Source organism: Hirundo rustica, chromosome 1 (assembly GCF_015227805.2).
Source record: "Hirundo rustica isolate bHirRus1 chromosome 1, bHirRus1.pri.v3, whole genome shotgun sequence".
Taxonomy (NCBI): domain Eukaryota; kingdom Metazoa; phylum Chordata; class Aves; order Passeriformes; family Hirundinidae; genus Hirundo; species Hirundo rustica.
In genome coordinates this window covers 130397845-130419625 of record NC_053450.1, presented here as the reverse complement: position 1 = coordinate 130419625, position 21781 = coordinate 130397845, and the positions used below count along the sequence as shown (strand labels likewise).

Here is a 21781-nt window from a genome sequence, read left to right as displayed (position 1 = left end):
TAGTCTAGCTCGTGCTTGTCTGTAGATCATTTTTGCTTATGTTTTGAGCTCTGTTGGCGCTTCTTTGCTGCTGAGAAGAAGGTGTGCATAAACTTTGAGGAAGCTAGCGCAGCTGTCTGTTCCTGTTATTAGTCGTGGCTTTATTTCAGCTAGAGATAGAGAATAATTTGTAATTAAAAGATAATCTTGCAGAAGAAAAAAGCTATTGCAATTTCAGGATTAGCAGGTGGTAGGATCACTGTGGATTCCTCTTGGTGAAGAGATGGAGCACCGTTCAGTTCAGCGGATTTCGTGTAGTCATTGACACTGCCAGCTTGCTGGTTGTCTGTGCCAACAAGCCTCTGCTTCCCAGGTCTGCAGGATAAATAGGAAATGGCAGATTCCTTTTTATATGCACATTGTTACTTTCTTGTTTTTTTGTCCAAAAGTAACTACCACATCATAGACAGCTAGGATCCTGCAAATTCAGGGCTAAGGACATTTGATCTAAGAAGGCACATCCGTTCCTTCACTGCACTGCTTATTTGGCTTAAAGAGATCGTATCGGCTCCAGATATAATCAAATCAACAATACTCCATCTTCTGTTTCTCCTCAGTGACCCAAGCACTCTTTCTTTGTTAGTGTCAAGAGCCTAATGACTGCCAAAATACACATACTCTTGAGGTGGCTGAGAGACCCTTAAGTTCCAGGGATCCATTGATTCCTTTCACAATATCAGAGCTTCAAGGTTTTTGGCTAACCTGGAGGCATACCAGCCTATCAACACTCTCCCATTTAGAGCTTTCGCTATCCAAATTTTACAGTGAGGGGCTATGTCCTGAAAGATTTGCAAGCTTATTTGTGACAGAAATCAGTCAGCCAGATCTCTGAGGTGGTATTGTGTAGATATTTTCTTTTCATAGTGTGCTCCTGAGGAAAGCTCAGAAACCGTATTTCATTTAAATTAAACAAAACAGTGTATTTAACTTTTTGACTTAGGAGGAAGTGTGCAGAATCAAGGAGAAGCAGTAGAAATGAAAGATTTATATACAGCAGTCTCCTTGCTTTCTGATTATTCTCATAGCAGCTGTCTCTGTCCACAGCTGTCTTCTGATCTGGGCATCATTTTTCTCCTCTGTTTTTAAAGGGGAAGATGAAGATTATTTCCCAGTTCTCCCCATTCTTCAGCATTCCAGTGTAAGACACACAAATAATTATGATGTGTGTATATTTACCTGTGTGGTTTTTTTAATCTATGGAACTAGATTTCCTAATTGCTGTTACTCCTACAAGGAAAAGGGGAAATTTCTAGACAAATAGATTTTGTCTTTTTAGAGATGAAATACCTCTTCAGACTCCAAAGTTTCTTGCAACATGGTGCTTGAGTTGCACCTTTGAGCAAGAGTTTAGCATCCCATTTCTCTAAACGTAGCTCATCTGGTTAAGTAATGCAGTTGTATTAGGACTCTGTTCTTCTGCATGTATTCAACACACAGACCCTTTTGGAAGTCTTGAACTGTTTCTCTGTTGCTTAAAGATCAAAGTATTCAGCCATTTCTGAGTAGCAGTTCTCTAAATATGGGTAATGAGCTGTGGCGAAACTTGGTATTAAGTCTTAAAGATAGATTATTCTTCTGTGAGTGCTACCAGAAACAGCACAAAGAAGAGTTCACAGCCTGCAGCAGAGCTCCATCCAAACCCCTTCACCAAGCACTGTCATCTCTGACACTGTGAAGAGTGATGTGAAGTGATTCTCTGCCACAGAGTTGCTTTGCAGAGTACCAGTGATATATTTAACTACTTGGAAATAACCACAGAGTGCATGTACTTGTAAGTCTTCACTCAGAATGAGAGGTTAGTTTCCAGCTGATGTATGAATTCCGTGTACGTTCATTCTCCTTACTTGCCCTTCAGGTTTTTAGAAATTTTATCTCTAGCTGAGTTAAAAAGGAAATGGGGCCATGCATGGCCTTATATTCCAGTGTGCTGAGCATGAGCAACAATGGGATTTGAGCCTAAGGGAACAAATTATCAAGTTTTAAGGAAGTGTCTGTACCTGTTGTGTGAATTTGCACAGAGTCTAAATTTCTGACACTATGTTTATAGAGGTAAGTACTCTCTTTCATGTAGAAGTTTCCCAGGAGGAATAAATAAGTAGAGGAATCCCAAAAAGAAATTCTTTGGTTTCTTGTTAAGAAGCAGGTCAAATGGAAAATGGCTTTAGTGGCATTTGACATTAAAAATACGTAACTTTTGATTAGACATCTTTGCAGCAGACAGCAGGAAAGATAATTCCATCTGCCTGAAGGAATCTGTGGTAATTTTGCCTGCAGGGAAGTGCTGTTAAATATATTAAATAAGTACTCTGAGATGAACAGTGCATTTTGAGTGCCAGTTGTTTGTGAAAGTTCTTTACCTTTATGAAGAAGTTTTGTTTTGATTTAAGGTCAAACAAATTAAACTGTAGGCTTCAAAGTCCTCAGTTTAAACCAGTTATACGTTAGAAGAGGCTACAAATTGTCATTCTGACTACTTTTATTTGCATCAGATACTAGAGTGCTTGTGTATAAATGAGTAAATTCAGTAAATAAACCAAGCCTGTTGTCATATTCAGGTTGACGAATGGGGCAGATACTTTGGAGTAAGTATCTGATAAGCAGAAAGAAGCTTTAATGCTCATACCTCAAGGAAAAGCAATCCCATATGCCTGTAAAATCCTCCAAAGAGGATTAAAACGTCCATGATTCACTTTATATGTGCAGATTTGAGCAGTTCTGATAACTCATTTGCACTTCACCTGAACATCTCTCCAGCAGATTGCCAAACTGAGGCAGCAGCTTCAGCGCAGTAAGCAGAGCAGTCGTCACAGCAAAGAGAAGGAACGTCAGTCACCTCTCCATGGCAACCATATAGCAATCAGTCAGACTCAGGTAAGTGGGTAGTTCCTTATATTAACAGCCTCCCACCTTATCAGGGTCAGCTGAATAACCTGCTGAGCATTCCCATCTGTCTTGTGTTTGTTCTCTTGTGTGGTACACTGAAATGCTTAACAGTCTGAGACTCCTGTACCTTCACTGGAGCTTATCTGATGGTCGTTGTATAATAAAAGAGGGGTTGCACCAGGGTAGCAACTGAAATATATTACGATGCTGTAAAAGTTGTGGGCCTGGCCAGATAAGGCTGTGCTTCCAGGGATGTGAACTTGCTTCCAAGACTAATTTTTTTGTGGTAAACTTTCAAAGCTCCTCTGGAAGGTATTTGCTTATCGGTTTTGCATCCTATTTCCATCTGGGCTAGTTAAAAAAATAAAAATAGAAAGTAAAGTAAAAGGAAGTACCAAAGCAGGATGACGTGGAGGATACCCAAAGCAGTCACTACAACCTGTCAGCAAAATTTAAACCCAGTTACAGTTCTAAAGCTCAGGTGAGGTTCAGCCAATCTCTTAAGAGATTTTGAGGCACTTGTAGAAAGCCTTTAACCATGGCTTGTTTGGGAGTGCAGATATTTGAGTCCTGATTAAATTTCACCTATAGTAGTAGATCCTTAACTTGGACTTCTTGTTACTAGCAGGCCATTCTTTGAACAACTGAAGTGTTGGTTGTATCCTGGTATTTCCTGAGTACCTTTTTAGCTACCTGGTGTTCTATAGCAGCTAATTACAACAGCTGGTTGTGCTGTGATGGCTGATTCCTTCTGTGGGGATAAAATCTCATGGTCAAAACCTAATCCAAGATGACAATAGGAATTTGATGCTCTTCCTGAACCTGTTAGGCTTTGTAACAAAGTATCCTACTACATTTTGCATAGAAAGGGGTTTTGCTTTACATCTCAGAGTAAGCTGTTGAAAGTACTGTGCCATTATAGTCACTCAGCAGACAATCTTTGACTGAAACCCACCTAGGACATATGCGGTGAAGAAACATTCTTTAGCACTTGGAGTTTCCTTTGTCATTGCTCAGATGGTATTTTGGTTACTCAGGAAGGTGTTCTCCGATAAAGCCATTCTGCAGGCAGTGTGTTTTGGCAGTCAGAGAATGTTTGCAGGCAAATGACTTGCACCTTGAGAGCTGCACATTGTGTAAGATTCAGTTGACAAGAATTCAAAAAAAAAGTTAACGTTTTGTCCTAAGCATCCTGTGATTCTGTGAGCAGGAGGAAAACACATTGATTGACATGTGGGCACTGTTCATGGCTGTTAGTGTAGCTGCTGCCAAGGTGAAGCTTTTAAGGTTGACCATGCAAGACGTGTGTGCACTCTTGTGAACGTTTCCTGTTGGTAACAGAGCTCCACTCCATAGACTTTTCTGAAAGTCATATTTGTACTTACTTACATGCTTGTTTCTTAAACTCAAGATGATTTCTCTTAAGACCTTTGACATAAAGTTCTGAAAAGCTATAAGCTAATGAAATTAAAGATTCAGAATGAATGTTTTATTTTTCATTTTCTAAAGCCAACCAAAAGAGAGTAAAAGTGCATTAAGTGAATACTTCAGTTGAGTCATTAAGCTTTAGGAATGTTATGAAATGCCTTTTGGATCCCAGTTGAAACATAAGCATCAGGGCGCCATGCACTCCCTATCCCCCTGCGGAGTGAACTGTAGTCTGTGCCTTCAGAAAGTACGTTCACCTGTCTACTTAACTACCAAGTGAAGTCATAGAATGCTTTTATTATACAACTCTTCTTTGAGTTAAGTAGAGAAGATTTTATTGGCTTTTGATTTATGCAGGCTTTTGTTTTTATTTAAATTCACCAAGTAAAGATGATCTTCTAGATGGCAAAATCAATACACAGCTTCTTACTTAATAAAGTTTTTAGTTTTGGTCTCAGACTTCAACCTTTATTCTGTTTTCCATCTTTAAATCATTTTGGTGTCTACCTTCTAGGCTTGTATTTCCAGATCTGTCCCTATGCCGCTGTCAAACATTTCAGTGCCAAAATCAACTGCTTCACGAGTGCCGTGTAATGTAGAAGGAATAAGCCCTGAACTGGAAAAAGTATTCATTAAGGAGAACAGTGGAAAAGAAGAAGCATCCAAGGTGAGCATATAGTAACATGTTTATGGTTGTTATCTCTTTGTGATCTATAAACACAGGGAAAACCTTTCTCTTGAGGAACCTTCCTTGTGGCTGAAATTACAAATAATTTTCTTCAAAGAACTGTTTGTTTGAAAACTTTGTTTTCATGTTTTAGCATGGTGGGGGGTTTTTTTGGTTCTTTCTTTTTATTTTTAAAGGGCTTCCAGACAAACCTACTTTGTTTAGAATGCCCTTTCTGTAGAGAGCTTGAAAGTTCTTGTGAGAAATACAAGTGTTAAAACATTCAGACACTTCAGGCTGCAGTAATATGTAATTAGAGATCAGGGGATTGTTGTATTTGCCTCATTTTGCACTCTTTTTCTTGAGCAAGATGTAAGTTTCCAGTGCTATGCTCTCCTTTTTGGCTTTAATGCTTTTCTTTTCCCATAGGCTGAATGTGAACCATTTTGCTGCTGTGAAACCTCTGTGCTCTGTCATGGGAGATCTGTGTATGGGAAATACTGACAAATGGGGCAGCTTTGCTTTGGAGCATTGGACTTTTCATTGAGGAGTTTAGTGCTTAGATAACACTTAAAATACGGAATACTTGGTTTACAGCCACTGTTTCCTAAATAGGCAGTGAAAATTTTCTGCTGTGGAATAAAGTACTCCACTTTTTTTCTAATCTTCTCCAAGTTGTAGGTGCTTTTCCAATGACTGGCCATGTAATAACAAGTCAAGCTATAAAACTTCGGTCAGAGGTTTAAGATTCTAAAGCCTTGTATTTGCAGTTCTTCATATCAGTAGCAAACTTAAGAAGTCTTGGAGTAGTCTTGGCCTCTCCAGACATCTAGTTGTGTGTACAAAGTGGTATTAAGAATGAAATACTATAGTAGTAGTTCTATGCTAAATTTTCTTTCCTAAGGCTGTCTTGTCTCTTTGGAAGAGATGTGTATTGTACCAGGCTAATAAGGAGAAAAAAAACCAAAAAACAAACCATGCAAACTGAAAGCCCAGCTCAATAAGCCTTGTTGTGTCATCTCCAAAGAGAGTGCAAAAGAGGGTGGATTGTAGTGCCGCCATTGATGTTGCTATGGCTAGGGTTGTAATCTCCTGTAGTTGGAGGATATTTCATTTATCTGTCAGACAAATCATCCTTGTAAATGTTGTCCTTGGGTTTTAACAGCTTATTGCTTGGGATGCAGAGCTCTCCTGTGTTACTGAATGTACTGACTCTGATCCAGCAAAACAGTTAAGCACATACTTAAGTGCATTGTTGGATTTGGGCCAGAGGTGCTCGTCAGTTTACGCAACCAAGGCAATAGTGAACCCTTCCTCCAAACATTCAGCTGGCGAGAGCGTCAGACACAAAAGAAAGTCATAAATCAGACATTGCCCTTGTAGTCAAGTCCATCTTTGTGGGCAGAGGGTTGTTTCCTGCTATGTAACTGTTAATTTCTGTGAAGTCCGGTCTTGTGGGACCTAGAGTGGAACTCTTAGCACTGTCTTTGAGATTAAAAGTTCTCAGTTTGCTTATGGAAGATCATAACAAGATCATAATTTACTCAAACTTACTGCTGGTGAACTTTCTCCTAATACAGCAATTTAGCTGTGTTTTAGCCTGGGGGAGTGGGGGCAGCTAGGTTAAAGGTTAGGAATTACTGAACAAAAGATAAACCATAGGAAACCAAACTTCACTGGTTTCGCTGCTAGTGAACCTGTTTGTTTTTCTTTCAGTTTTCTGCCATTCTTTCTTGCTGTAGCATTTTGTATTTTTAGAAACTATTTTAAAAGCACAGTCAAAAGACAGTTTCTTGCTTTGGAATATGTCTTCTGTCTTTACTCATGCTGTTTAGTTCTGTTACTACTTTGAAACTTTTTTTTTTTAAAAAATTAACATCTTAATGATGATTAAAATTGTAGCTATAAAGGTAAAAAAACCCAAACCACTCTGGTATTGTCCTGTTATTTTTGTATTTCATATAGATAATTGAGTATTAGTAACTTGTGTCTGTGTCATTACCTTTTCAAAATCCAGTTGACTATAAAGTTTAGAGAGATTGCATAGTGGTCATAATATTAAAAAAATTTCTTTCTTTACAGTTTAGCCATAGCTGTATTTTTTCACATAGTTCATCTTGCTTAGTTAGCTGAAGGTGTTTCCTTTTTGCTTTCATAAAACTAAGTTGTCCTTTTTGAGTAACTTCTTAATCACCTCTTTCTCCACAGATTTATTCATAAACTTTTAATTCATGTTCTAATGCATTTATTCAAAATTATTGGATATGGTTTCCTTCTTTTATAACTTGCTGATTAACTCTGACAAGGTGTGATGGTGTGTGTCTGTTTTCACTGTAACTTGTAAGACGGAACAGCTTTTTGTGAAGTTGTTGCAGGCTTTTGGTTCCACAACACAATCATTGGAGACTGAGGTACAATAAGATGGTGGACATTTAGTAGGATTAGGGGATAAGAGGTGTTCCCTCTGATGCAATACAGCAGTGAAAATCATGAAAAGTGCCCTGTAGCAGAACAGACACATTCATAGGCCTCCTGTTAGGAAAAACATTCTATGAGGACTATCAGGTATGCAGAAGTAGTTAGAAATAAGGAAATCTTGATGGACTATCACACAACGTAAGTGAACTGATTACTATGTTCCTTGTTTGAGTTCTAATGTTTCTGGAAGAAGATGACAAGGTGGTTTTATGTGCCTGTCGGGAAACATAGTCTTGTAATAAAATCACTTCGTTTATTTTACACAGATGCAGAGGATCCTTACTTAAATCTTCATAGCCTTCATCTGAAAACTGTTTTTTTCCCAAGTGTTCCTTCCTATAATACATTATGGTTTTTTGCACTTGCAAAAGTGCAAAATGTATTGGCACTGATGCCAGCAGGAAGAAGCACTTTCCTATGTTGGCCTTTGTGTTTCAGTCTAGAGGAAAGCTTTTAAATCAATAGCATTATGCTCTCCAGAAGTTGCCTCCTAAATAGATGTACAGCTTGTGAAGGGACTCCCATTGGTAATATTACTATAGACTGGTAGCATTCCTGATTCTTCTAAGTAGTGTTGTTGAGGTTTTTTCCAGCACAAAGATCGCTACTGAAAACAAATTGGTGAATGTTAATCGTGTATTGAGAAATGCGTGCTTGTTGTCAAATGGCGCATTTTCGTACCTTTGCTGGGAGATGAGAGCAGTATTTAACTGTGTCCCAGAGCACATATCCAGCAGGGATGGACAAGTGTCCTCTCAGAATGCATTTGGCATGAGGTTAATACATGACTGGATATACTTGGAAAAAACCTCAAGAAACAGCATATAGAATGCAGAAATTTCTAGTTGTTTTCCATGGATTGAGCATTATGGAAACTAACAGCAGCTGTACCAAATTAGTTACAACCTCTTGCTTATCTTGTAAGGTTGTGAGAACTTCAGTTTTAGAAGAGTTAGGGCATGATTCATGGAAAGTAACTTCAAAAGCATTTTTTTAAGTTGATCAGGTTTGATACATAAAGTTTTTAACAAGTGAAATACTTTTAGTTGATATTTTCATGGAGATTTTTGCCCTTGTCAGAATTGAGGAAAAGATAAATACAAAAGCACAGTAATCTGAGATATTAACTGGCATATTTTCTATGCCTTAAATGTTATTGCACTTGTAAAGAATGATAAATATTTAGCTTTTTCTGCTTGTGTGTATATTTAAATGTGTTTAAAAATATGGATTATTTTTGTACCTCAGGCTTTAGTTCAGGGGAGATTGAAATATGTGATGTGGGGTATACTTCCTGACTGCCTAAGACTACATTGTTCCTCCAGGTGTGGGAGAATGTCTGTGTTACCCTGAAGTCTTTAATTATATGATCACTTACTGTTTTTTTTTCCCCTCCCTGGAATCCTTGTTTTACCTATTACATAGACCACAGTGTATGCCCTTAATGAGCAGCTGTTTGCTTTTTTTTCTTTTCACTTCCTTAGATTTGTGTCCTCATGCTTACTGCTACACCTTGCTTTGAAGTCAGAAATCTGATTAATCTGATTTTTTTTCCTGAGATTTTGCTTCTTTATAATAGGAGCATGTCTGGAATTTTGTTCACTTTACATCATGGTTATGTGAGAAGAAAGATATTATTTACACTTTGTAGATGGGGAAACACAAATCCGTCAGGGTTCTATAGTGTGGTTCTTCAGGTAACTCAAGATGTTGCATTCCATTTTAGGAGTTTAAAATGCAGCTCCTGTAGTCTCCTTCTGCATCTGTTAATGCAGAGGACTTGTACATATCAAACCTGTATCAAATCAAACTGGGCACCCAGAAGAGATGCTATAAAAGACAGCAGATGGTTCAGTTGATTACCTGACATTTCACAGAAATTTTGTGGCAGAGAAACAAAAATGTTGTTTTGCATGGCAGTTCTTTGTGGGGTGGGGGCGGGGTGGGGTTTGCCTTTTTTTTTTTTTCCCCCCCTTTGTTGGTTTGGCTAGGATAATTGAGACTGCTTTTCTTTCTACAGCTTCAGTCTTGTTTTCTCTCTTCTGTCTGTGTAACAAATGCTACAATGCTGCAGGTCTGTCTTGTGCATTGAATGAGTCAGGGCCTGTTGGGGGTGATGGGAATAGAACACCAAGTCGTGTTGTAACGCATATGCAATGTGCACGGAGCTGTTGGAACAGACCACACAGCTGTGCCCAAACCTTACAGCATTTGATGGAGCAACTGTAATGTTCTCTTTATAGTGTGTTTCTTTGCTCTTATTTGAAATATGAAATGGTATGAACTAGAAGGCTCCTAAGAAGAAAATTACCTTCCTGCTCTGCTATGTCTGCTTCTTTTGTAATATGTGGTGGTTTTCTGGATAGACTGTTGCTGAAAATGGGAGAATGTGATACTCAGCCAATAGAAATCATGTCCTCATTGCTAAGCAAAGGTGTTGGGTTGAATTTTAGGCTCTGGAACAAGCTGTTACAATTTTGGAATATATGTGGAAGAGAGGCAATAAAATAAAAATGTTCAATTGAAGTGAGAAGGAAAAAGACATTAATTTTTGTAGCTAGAACATTTAAGCTGTTCTTATGGTTTGGACACAGTTCTCACTGAAGTGAGAATAAAAATTGTTTAAATCTTGCAGACATTTTTTCCCCTTTGTTTCTAAGCAAGACTCTAATTCCCCCTTGATTTCTTACACTTAAAGAAGTACTGTCGTTATTAAAAAATTAATTTTCCATTGGGAAGGACAAGTAAGTAGAGCATGCCAATCTACTGCTGTGAACATGTCTATGCAGGATCACTCTGGCCAGTGCCAGCTAGGCTGATACGGGCAGTCAGAGCTTACTAGCTTTGCCTCAAGCTTGTGAGCCTTGTTACAAGCCTGTGTGTGCATCATCTATAGAAGGATGGAATGTAGGGGTGTGCTGGACAATTACAACTTGCTAGCAAAACTTGCATGGTTTCCTTTTATAATTGTGATTTAGTCGGTTGTTATGGCAATAGTATGCCATTGTATTTGACATTTTCTACTTTCCCTTTTATCCAAATGCGAACTCTGTCGGGGTACTTGTTTTTGTTTTATAATAGCAGTGACCTTTATGGAAAATTGTAGTACTAAATATAATTAGTGAGGGAGGTTTGCTTTTTTTAAACTATTGAAAAAACCGTAAGAACAACACTGGCACGTGTTGAAGTGTGATGTTAACTTTGCATTGGAATGCGTGCATATTGCCCCAGTACTCCCTGTAATTAATGTGTGTTGTATCCATTGTACACTGCATTATTTTCTTGTGTGAGATCCTGTTCTTTCAAAAATGCCATGTTTGTTCTTCTTGAGGACTTTACTTAGGAGTGTTACAGGCTGACATTGCTTGTGAGTTTGATCTTTGCTCTGTAACATGAAGTGCTCGTTTCTCTTGCAGCCTTTGGATATCCCTGACGGCCGAAGGGCGCCGTTACCTGCTCACTATCGTAGCAGTAGTACCCGGAGCATTGACACTCAGACTCCATCTGTCCAGGAGCGCAGCAGCAGCTGCAGCAGTCACTCTCCGTGTGTCTCTCCCTTTTGCCCTCCTGAATCTCAGGATGGGAGTCCCTGTTCAACAGAAGATCTGCTCTATGACCGTGATAAAGGTGAGAGTAGAATGGCCTGCCTTTACCTGTGGGAGGCATGTGGTGTCATGCTTTTACAACTACCTTCATTTTACTCATTACATCAGTTTTTGTTTTTGTTTGATGATTGTGGAGGGATTGAGGATTTATCTGAAAATTGGTTTTGTTTGTTTACATATCTTTTTCCCTCTTGTTTGTGGAACTTCACAAACATCTTCCATAAATACGTCAGAGGAGCACAGCAAAGAGTTAACTATTTGTGAAGATTCTGATGTGAAGAATTGAGACTCTAACATGTTTACATTTAAGAAAAATTTCAGGAACGTTTGTGTAGACGGTGTATTTATCATAAGTGAGTTGCTTGCTGTTCAAAATGGTGATGAAGTTTTGGACTGTTTTTAAAAGAACTGCTTCTGAACTCTTACATTCCACTTGAAGCTATTTGGTGAGAAGCTCAGATACCTGTTTGAACAACCTGTTGGAGAGTAATTACTTCTCTGTGTATGCTGCATAGCAGCTCAAAAATTCTGAATAATTTATGCGTTTATCAATAGCCTGCGTTTTTTTCAAAGTCTGTAAAATGTTGTTTGGTTTTAGAGTAGGAGTACAATACAACTAGAGTTTCAGTAATTAAGATTTACTGACAGACATGGGAATACGAGAATACGAGAATATAGGCATCAGTGTAAAAAAGGCTGTTTTTTCTGACAACTGTTTACTAATAAGATTACCCTTGTGCTTCTGGTCAGCTAGCTGAAACATGGACTTCAGTGTGGAAGATGTAGGATTTGGGTAAATCATGCAAGCTAGGAGGAGTAAGTTTCACAGAGGAAATGAAAACTTCTAAGATAAAGCATATATTTACCAATGAGCTAAAGATAGCAGTGTTTTGAGGTTATAAGTAAGGTTAAGTGGTTTTTTGGTAAATACTATCTGTTTATTAATAATTAAAGTGATTGGGAATAGGATTGCAGAAGTCAGCAGGAGAAATACTAGCTTTGCTTGATTTCTGAAAAGTATTTTTTCCCCATCTTGGATTTAAAAGGAAATAGTGGAAAACAAATCCATCTGCCCAGAACCCTGAATGGAGTATGTGTGTGTGCAAGTGTGTAAATTAACCACATTAAAGTAAAAGTCTTATCTCAACATGATAGCTGGCTATCCTCCAAAAATAAGTGATATTAGCTTGCCCCCCCACTATACTCCTCTTTCTTAGACTATGCATGTGAATTTTAATATGTTGCCAAGACTGAATCACTCTAGAAACATCAACTAAAGTATTAGCACACAAAAAACCATCTTAACAGGTAAATCGGTTCATATATGTCCTGATAACAAATATAAGTTAAAAAGTAAGGAAATGAATAATTCCTTTTGCAGTTAGTATTCCTTTATCACAGTAATGGGAATTTTCAGTGGTTCATTTATTGGCAGTAGCGAGTGAAGACAGTTTGAAATAGTGCATCTAGCCTTTTTAATGCTTTTCAAGGCTTTTTAATCTCCTGCCTTGGATATTTTGAACAGCTGGCTGGAGTGAAATTTATGAGTAGATGGTTATTTGTGGATTTTGGTTTTAAGACTGGCTTTAATGCTAGGCTTGTATCAAAAGTCTTCTCCAGGAGAAGTGTGTAGGTGATGATGATAAACAGCCAGTGTTTTAAGTAATCATAATGGCATTTTAAAATTAGCTTAAGTAATGTATGTAATACTGTGCATATGAAAGATAAAAGCTTGAACTTCTCATCACAACTTAATTCTCTAAGGGCAAGGTAAAAACTAGGAAAATATGTAGCAGTTCTCCAAGAGAAAGTAATTTGTTCAGAGGCTATAAAAGTATTGTCAGAAAGGTGCTGTTTTTCTCTCATGTCATCCAGATACTACAGGGCAGTTGTTCTGAATGTTACTTTAAAATCACTGAATTATAGATAAATGAGGGATATGGGTGGAAATCTCAGCAGAATAGCAAGTTTGAGGGACAGTTCATTACATTTGTTGTGGATTTCAATTGCTCTATACAATAAAAACTTGGGAAGGCTTTCACACCTTCGTTTTAAAGGCTTTTGTAAGCTGGAGTAAAACCATCATCAGTTTTTTTGCGAGGCCTGTTAAGTTTGGAAATATGCATTGTGTAACCAAATGCAGATGTTTTGACAATATTTTCTTGTTACTTTTCTAAAGGTTTAGTTTTCCTCTTGATGGAAATAACTTGGCTTTACCATTAAAAATGGAGTTACCAGCATTATTAATGGTTGTGGGGTGTGTTGCTGAATAGGGAAGGAAGGTTAATTTGACTGAGAGACATAAGCAGTGAGAGGAGGCAGTGCTCTGTACAGACACAGCACTGCTTTACATTCCTAAAGCATCTTTTACTTCCTGTGCAAAGCTGTGCTTTGGCCTGAGGCTCTCCCAGCTGCCCTTTGGACTCTATCAACTGTTGGGTTTACCTTTCTGCAAGAAGCTGTTAAATAATAGAATTTTTCAAAAGCAAGTGAAAGCTAATTTTCAGAAAAAGCCCACAATATTCCTTTGAACAGAGCAGTGCTACTACACAGTATTGATTAGAGCAGAAAAGGAAGGGCTGGGAAAGAATGTTATTTTCATGGCACCTGGCTTTATGATTTTGTGTTAAAATTACTGGTTTCAGTAGATTTGTTCTGTGATACTCTGGTCCATGAAACTGTAATTCATGTCCCTACATAGCATCCTCAGCAACTATGACACAGGTGAAATTCAAAGGCATCTGAAGGTACAAGCAGATGAAATCTGAAGGGGTTTCTTTGTACAAATATAGGTTGTATACCGTGTTTTTCAGGGATTTTGATTTAGGTGCCTTTACACAGCATTCAGTACCACTGTTGCTAGCAGACTCGTACAAGTAACATGTTTATGAAAATGCTTGCTAAATTCTGGGCATCTGATTCATAGTTTTTCAAAGGAAGGTTGATAGTGAAGTCTTTGGATAGTCTTATTAGTTATTTTTGAACCTATCAAAAGTTAGCCCAAGGCTCGCTGGCCAAGTTTCTTTTTAAAGTATAGTCACTCAAAAAGCTGTTTCACGGATTTTTTTTTTTTTTTTTTTTTTTTTTTTTTTTTTTTTTTTTTTTTTTTTTTTTTTGTTACCTCTTTTGTCATTCTAATATGTGCAAGCTATAATTTCTGGTATTAGGATTAAAACAGCGTTTTTAGTGTTTTAATGAAACTCTTAAAATGTTTTCTAGGTAACAGAATATATGTGTTTTAAATATATGTCCAGAAATTCCATGTGATAAGGCTCCATATTGTCTGCTGTGCGCCTGTGGCAGGGAAACTCCTTTTAACGATTCCATGCTCAATCGCTGTCAGCAGAGTGGAATGGGGCGGAATGGGATGGAATGGGGTGAAATGGGGCTGATGGGGCAGGATGGGATGGAATGGGGTGAAATGGGGCTGATGGGGCAGAATGGGATGGAATGGGGCTGATGGGGCAGAATGGGATGGAATGGGATGGAATGGGGCTGATGGGTCAGAATGGGATGGAATGGGGTGAAATGGGGCTGATGGGTCAGAATGGGATGGAATGGGGTGAAATGGGGCTGATGGGGCAGAATGGGATGGAATGGGATGGAATGGGGCTGATAGGGCAGAATGGGATGGAATGGGGTGAAATGGGATGGGTGGGCTGGGACACGCCGGCAGGGCGCCCCCTGCTGGTGGGACTGGAGGGCTCGGCCCTGGGGCCTCAGCTCAGCAGACGCGCACATCAAACACTCAGACAGTACACATGGAGTTGCTGTGTCCTCAGGGATTTAATTTGGGGCAGTTTAGCACTGCAGAGTTTACAGGATACACAAGTGAAGACTGGCTTAAGCTGTGAATTCCACCTCTTGTCACTTTAACTCGTGGCTTGTGTTCCCAGTCCCTTCTGTTCTCTCCCAGCACCCGGCTTGTACGTGCGAATCTCCTCACAACCAAAAACCACGTGTTCTTCAAATAGTGTGTGCCATGCTTTTGGTCAGAATGAAAATCTTAACAACTTGGTAAGCTTTAAAAGCAGGAGGGTAAAGAGAGAGACTTGTTTAGCAGCTGGCTTGCATATAAAGTTTCAGCCAGGCAGGGCTAACTAAACCCAAAACTTGATTGAAAGCTGAACTGGCTAGTAGACAAGACTCTTAAATCTTCCAAGAACTGACTTAACTTTGAATTCTGTTTGATTCTTTCCTTGGATGTACTGCCATGGTTTTCCACTATTTGGTGGAATGAACAGTAGTACATTTTATGTCTCTAATTTTTTAAATAGAAACTTGGATCTTCAATTTTAAATATTAGAAGGAGGAAACAAACTGTCTGGGTTCTGTTAATGATTTCTGTGTTTGGAATGAGTGGTGTGTGCCAGCAGTGGAAAGATGCCAACAGGACCATCATGCTCCCAACTTGGCAAATATCTGTATCGTCTCTAAGCATTTTCTGCCTTCGTAGTTAACACCAAAAATTCTGTAAATAGAAGTTCTGTATTCACTCCACAGCAGCAAAGAGCTGAATAATCAATGTGCTACTGAGGTTCACTTCAGCATTTTTTTTATCTCATATCTTTCATAATAAATCTTCAAAGGGAAGTATGACATTTGAGTTGATTTGTTTCTTGTTGTAAGAGGAAGCAGAAATGTTTCAAAACATCTAATGATTAGCCTTTGTATTTGAGTCATGATAATGTAATAGTTTGTGTAGTTACTCTTTGCAAGCCATTAAAGACAAATCTGTCCACTTTGGTCATGTTAGATCATAGTGCTTGAAGCTTGGATAGCTGAAAAGGCAACACACATGCATAACAGGAAAGTAAATAAAGGTTATAAACTTAAGTTAAAAGTAATGTACTCCACATTAGTGGAAAGACTTCAAAAGAATTAAAGCAAGAGCAACTGTTTCTCTCCAATTAAGGTGTATTTGTAAGTTGGTGGGTCCTCGTTAATTTTGCTATTTCATTTTTTAATTGTAATCCGAAGCAGGGAATGGGGAACCAGTAATACTACCCTAGGAGAGGTGTTGCTCTTTGAAAAGGTAGAAGCCACTGCAGAAAGCTAATTTTCTGTGGATAACTATTTCTGTACCTACTTTATTTCCTTAATGCATTTACTATCAAGTTGTCAGCATGACTTTAAAGTGAGCCCTTTCATAGTCTTAATATTTCAAACTTCTGTGCTTCTGTCATTACCAGACTTGAGCCTTCTGTCATACTTTGAGAAGTACAAATAAATCTGCCCATTGCCTTTTGTCCTAGATCTTCACACCTATAATTCAAAGTGTGTCTGGTTAAAATACACACACAAGTGGAGTTATGAAGAATACCTTTATTATATTGCCAGTAATGATGAGAGAATTAAGCCGTGGAAGTTTTATTCTAGATACTAAAGCAACTTCACAACTGTGAAGCAAGTAAAATAAGACATTGTAATGATGAGGTAACAGTGTGTGTGTTACAAATGTATTTTATTTCCTTGCAACTTCTGAGCTGCTCATGAGACTAATGAGGTCAATATTCCAGTGAAGAATTACGTTTTAAAATAAGATACAAGCTGTATACACATATCTTTAATAACACTGTTTATACAGTGAGGTGTTTTATCATTACCACTCATAAATCTTCTGCATGTATTATGCATATTACCTTGTTCATTTATGGTTTTTGAACTGTGTAATAAAGAATGTATTTGTTTGCAGGATCACAGCTCTGCTTTGTTCTGATTGCAGTGTTCTGGATAAAAAATATCCTCCTGTTACGTGTTGTTATACAATAGATTGCTGCTGTACTGAAGCTGATACTCAGAAGAAATGCGCTGTACAAAGGTGTTAGAAGTAACCCTCAATAAAGGAAGCGTTGTGGTAGAAGCAAACCAGCATAGTGGCTAAATTGTGAAAAAAGGCATCTTGTTTGGAAATCGAATTTAGTTAAAAAGCACTCTCAATCTCTAGTAATATAACTGCTTTAAATTTTCAGACAGTGGGAGTAGCTCACCGTTGCCCAAGTATGCCTCATCTCCCAAACCAAACAACAGCTACATGTTCAAACGAGAGCCCCCAGAGGGATGTGAGCGAGTGAAGGTCTTTGAGGAAATGTCGTAAGTAATGCCTTTTATATCAGCTGGTATCTGCAAAGCAGTAAACCTGTTTACTGAGCCTATTCAACTGCAGATGAATAAACTATTCCAGCTGATGGGTTTTTCAGGAGCAAACTATTATTATAGTTTGTGCAGAAGAGAAGTTCAAGTGTTTACATTGATGTGAAGAGAAAATGGAGTCTTTTACCTCTTTTTGTGCATTTATAAAAGGCAACAAAAATCCAAGCAGGAAAGATCAGGTACATTAATTTCCTAAGCATTTATATAAACCTCTTTCCACTTATTTTTTTTAACATTTTAAATTTTCATAGCTTAAGCAAAAACTCCCCTTGTCCTAATTACCAGTTTCAAGCATAGGTTGCACTTTGATGTGTATAAAACATAGAAAATGGAATGAAACATTCGTAAAGTGTTTGTAGGTGGTAGTATGCTTATGGCATAGGCTTTGCTCAATATTTTTGCTGAGCAAGAAGTTGGAAATTAAACTTGTGGACATCACGTCTTTTTCCCCTAGACCCAGCAGTATTTGAGCACAGCACATGCTGTTGAGGTTGCATGCTAAGCTCCTGTGGATGAAAGAATTTAGGAGGGGACGTTTCTTGCTCTAACAGCATTCGTTACCTGCTGGGTGGTAAAGGGAGCAATATTGGGTTGTGGAAAAAGCCTCCAGACAAATTAAGGAATATGGGAAATGAGAGGTCTGTTTTATGGAGGTCCTCAAAGGAATTTAAAATGACTAAACATGTTGTTGCTGCATCACTTATCAAAGAAGAATTTGTGCCATTCTAAATTAACCGTGGCATTTTTTCACGTGCATATGTACTGCCGATTTTTCTTGCTGGAAGTTGCATGTTTGTCCAGTAATTACCAGGTCATTTTTTGTGATGGTGCTATTTTTAATGCTGTGGATCAGTTAGCTGACTACCAATATGGAAGATGTTTGCCCCTCTGTCCAATTAATCCCATTCCCTTGTCATTCACATTTTAGTAATGTATAGAACCACAAAGTTCATAATGTGAGAAACATCTCAGCTGGACAGATATATAATCTTTTTTTCTTGTTGTAGGTCTCGTCAGCCTGTCTCAGCCCCTCTCTTTTCATGTCCTGACAAAAACAAGGTTAATTTCATCCCAACCGGATCAGCTTTCTGTCCTGTAAAACTTCTGGGCCCCCTCCTTCCCGCTTCAGACCTGACGCTGAAGAACTCTCCAAACTCTGGTCAAAGCACAGGTTTGAGCACCCTGACTGTTGAGCAGCTTTCGTCTCGGGTCTCTTTCTCATCTCTGTCAGATGACACCAGCACAATGGACTCCCCAGAGATCCCGGTACAGCAACCGTCCCAGCAGCAGCAGCCGCTTTTGCAAGAAATTCAGACTGAAGACCATTCCTCTCCTCAGAGCTATGTGTTAATCTAGAGCAAGGTGGAGCAGGTCTCTGCCCTGAGACAAGGAGTGAGGAGATCCTAGTTCAGATACGTCTGCATGAGGTGGCAACCTTTCAGAACACCGTGGAATACTTAGCAGCATTCAAAAAAATATCTCAACACTGTTATTGGCAGGGACAGAATCCATATTCAGCATTTTTTTTGTGAGAAAGCAGTAATGCCTGCAGAATCCATATTACATTAAGCATTTTAAGTGGAGACTATGCATTTCATAGTACGTTTGACCAGATTAGTACTGTGTCCTGTGTTCTGTTTCAGATTCTACAGTATAAATAAGCTCTCTCTATATATAAAAAAATGTTGCCTGTCTGAATAGAAAATGTCTTGCTGTGTTGTGTCCTATGGAAAATACTGTACTTCAGGATTATGTTTACAATTGATCCAGGTGTTTATGTTTCTAACTTCTGTAATACACACAATGCAAAAAAAAAAAAAAAAAAATGGCCACAGCAGTTGCACAGTGCCCACCCTATGGCCTAGCTTCAGGTACTTCTCTTGAAGTGTAAACTCAGGTAACTTGGAATGTATATCATATTGGAATATAAGATACTTTACAGCTACAAAGCTAAAGAGGGAACATCACTCTTTTGCCTTTCCTTGTTTTATGCATTATATTTCCTCATTACATTCCACTTTCTTGGAATAAGTGCATTCAGATCCAGGTGAATGATGACCCTGGGCATGGGTGAACATGAGGAGAACCAGCAAATCTGTGATGTATATCACTTTGTCATGTGCTTACAAGTAAAACAACTGTTGCATTTACTGTCATTTCAATAGATGTAAAATTGTGGCATTTAAAGGTTTCAGGTGTTGCTCAGTTAATGACTGTTAAACTGTTGCAAATAAAGTGTTCAGTACTAGGCTGTACATGAGAAACATTCCACATAGTGTGTGAGAGGATTTTGAAAGACAAGAATGTTTTTGTTAAAGGACAAATTCTTTCAGGTTTCGGGGGGGAGGGGGGGTGCGATTGGGGATTTCCTCTCATGGTTTTTGTTGGCAGTTAAGGATGTGAAATGCTACTGTTACCGTCTAAAAGTCAAATTAATGTTTAGTTTCTCTTTTGGAAATGTTCATTCATTTGCTGGTTGGAAATAGGCTTTCAGATTTTGTTGAGCAGTGTTAGATGAGCAGCGTTTTATTTATGTAGTGAGTAATTGTGTTTGGATGGAAGTCCAGAAGTAGCAAGTGGGTGTCCTAAGAGGGGTGGGGAAAACAATAGTTTTAAGTTCATGTTACTTAAAGCTTCTCCCATAACTTTCAGTTACTTAAAGCTGTATGTGTAGAAGTGTGCTTTCCCCCCTCCTTAAGTGTGAATAAAAGAAAACTCCATGTAAAATAATCCTGGTTTTGCAGGCTGGACACTTTCTCAAAATAGTACATGGCAAGATTTGGTTTGGAGTGCTCTTCTATTGTACTGGAAAAAGAGGAGCATTGCTTTCAGAGATAATTTCCTCTGATACAAAGAGGACACCAAAGGCAAAGTAAACTTGATGTTCTTGCTCCATTGCTTTCAGCTCGGTGGAACTACATTTATGCTGTCTGCTCCTAAGAGAATAAGGTTCACCTTTTTCAGGAATTGAAGAGATTAGTACCCTGCAGCTACTAGGAGCATTTAAACATGCTCTTTTATGTTTTTTTCTGCTTTTGAAGATGAGATTGGAGGGGGACGAGAGTGAGCCACCGGTAACTACTCACTAGATATGTGCTTTATTTGGAGATAAAGCATTACTTCCTTTTTATTTTACTGAGTTTTTGTTAATGCTGTCTTACAAGGTGGAATTTGAAGCCTATAAAACATCCACTGTTTTTTTGACTCCCCTTGCAGAGGTCTGTCTCTAACCATTTTTATGTGAAAAAGCTTCTTGAAACACAACAGCCATCTTTAACCCTACTAATCTCAGGCCTAGGTGAAAACACTATATATTTTATAGACTGAAGATAAAGGGGAGAAAATACTCGTGATGTAAGTATCAATTCCTTTTAATATTTTTCTTTTTAGACTAACATTGCAGTATGATGACCTTTTTATGCTCTGGTATGTCCAGGTAAGAAATTGTAGTCTCAGCTATTGGTGTTAGGTTACCAGGGGATATGATGAGTGGTTTTTAGATCAGTGCTGAACTCTGTACAATATTTGCAATGCCATTACATGTTCTTTATATTTTTTCCATGAGAAACTAAATATTAATTAAAATGCACATTTGTTCTTAGCAGAATTGAAGATTTTGAACCAAATGTGTTAAAGCTAATGCTTTGCCATGTAAATTTCCCAGCAGTTGTTTATCTCAATTGTATTCTACATCCAGCTGTAGAAATTTGTCAAATACTGTTTAAAGTTTTGTACATAGTTGTACTGTTATTTCTAGCCACTGTGCTGAACAGTGTTCAAGTTATCACACAATATTGCTTTACACAAGGAAAGTGTGGCTTTTGTTTTGTATTTTTTTCAATATAGAAGTTCCTGTGTCTTATTTAAATAAAAATTATAGTTAAAAAAAAGTGGTGGGGACAACACACAAAAGCAGTGGTTCATTTATTTGTTTTGGAAACTGTGTATGAAACCCCATAGAAGGAGATTAAATTTTAATATCGTTCCAAATTTACATCTAGAGTAATGTCAGCCCTGTATGACTAGTGTGCTATGTCTTCTAGAATAAGATAATCTCTTATCTATTAGTTTTTGCATAACGCTGTACTCAGAAGCGGGGAAAAACCCTAAAAATAGCTGAATGTTTAAATATGCTTTAAATGGCATGCTCTATTTCTACATAGCACAGGAAAGAGAAGTCAGTTAAGAGTTATTTGAAACTGTGTATCTGCTGGTTTGTTTGTGGTATGGCTAATTTCAGATTATCTGCTGAAAATGATGAAAGCCATTAGATGTTTCACTATGTGAAACTAAACTAAACTCCTAAAGGACGTGGTATAAATCTACTGACAGTCTTGGTTTCATGTTGTTTTATATGACTCAAATGATTGTCATTTGACTTGCAGAATAATTCTTTCCAGATGGGGGTGAGGGGGAAGGAGGAAGAAAGAAGTATAATATTTAAATACATGTAAATCCTCCAAAGTCAGTGTTTACTGAAGAGCACTGTGGCATTAACCATCAAGAATGGATTAGTGCTTATTGTCAT

The 21781-nt window shown here is 38.1% G+C and overlaps 1 protein-coding gene across 4 annotated transcripts in view; it reads left to right on the top strand.

Moving 5' to 3' along the window:
• Positions 1-21143, top strand: part of GLCCI1 (glucocorticoid induced 1) — a 53938-nt gene extending 32795 nt beyond the window's left edge. The window contains exons 4-8 of one of the 4 annotated variants that reach the window (XM_040069361.2): positions 2797-2910; positions 4865-5017; positions 10912-11122; positions 17073-17193; positions 18261-21143. In XM_040069361.2, coding sequence (XP_039925295.1) covers positions 2797-2910; positions 4865-5017; positions 10912-11122; positions 17073-17193; positions 18261-18609 — 948 coding nt within the window. In that variant the 3' untranslated portion in view covers positions 18610-21143. Of the gene's footprint in view, positions 1-2793; positions 2911-4864; positions 5018-10911; positions 11123-17072; positions 17194-18260 lie in introns of all 4 variants that reach the window. The other 3 variants (XM_040069352.2, XM_058421238.1, XM_058421236.1) reach the window with 3 other exon arrangements.
• Positions 21144-21781: the final 638 nt, after the last annotated feature.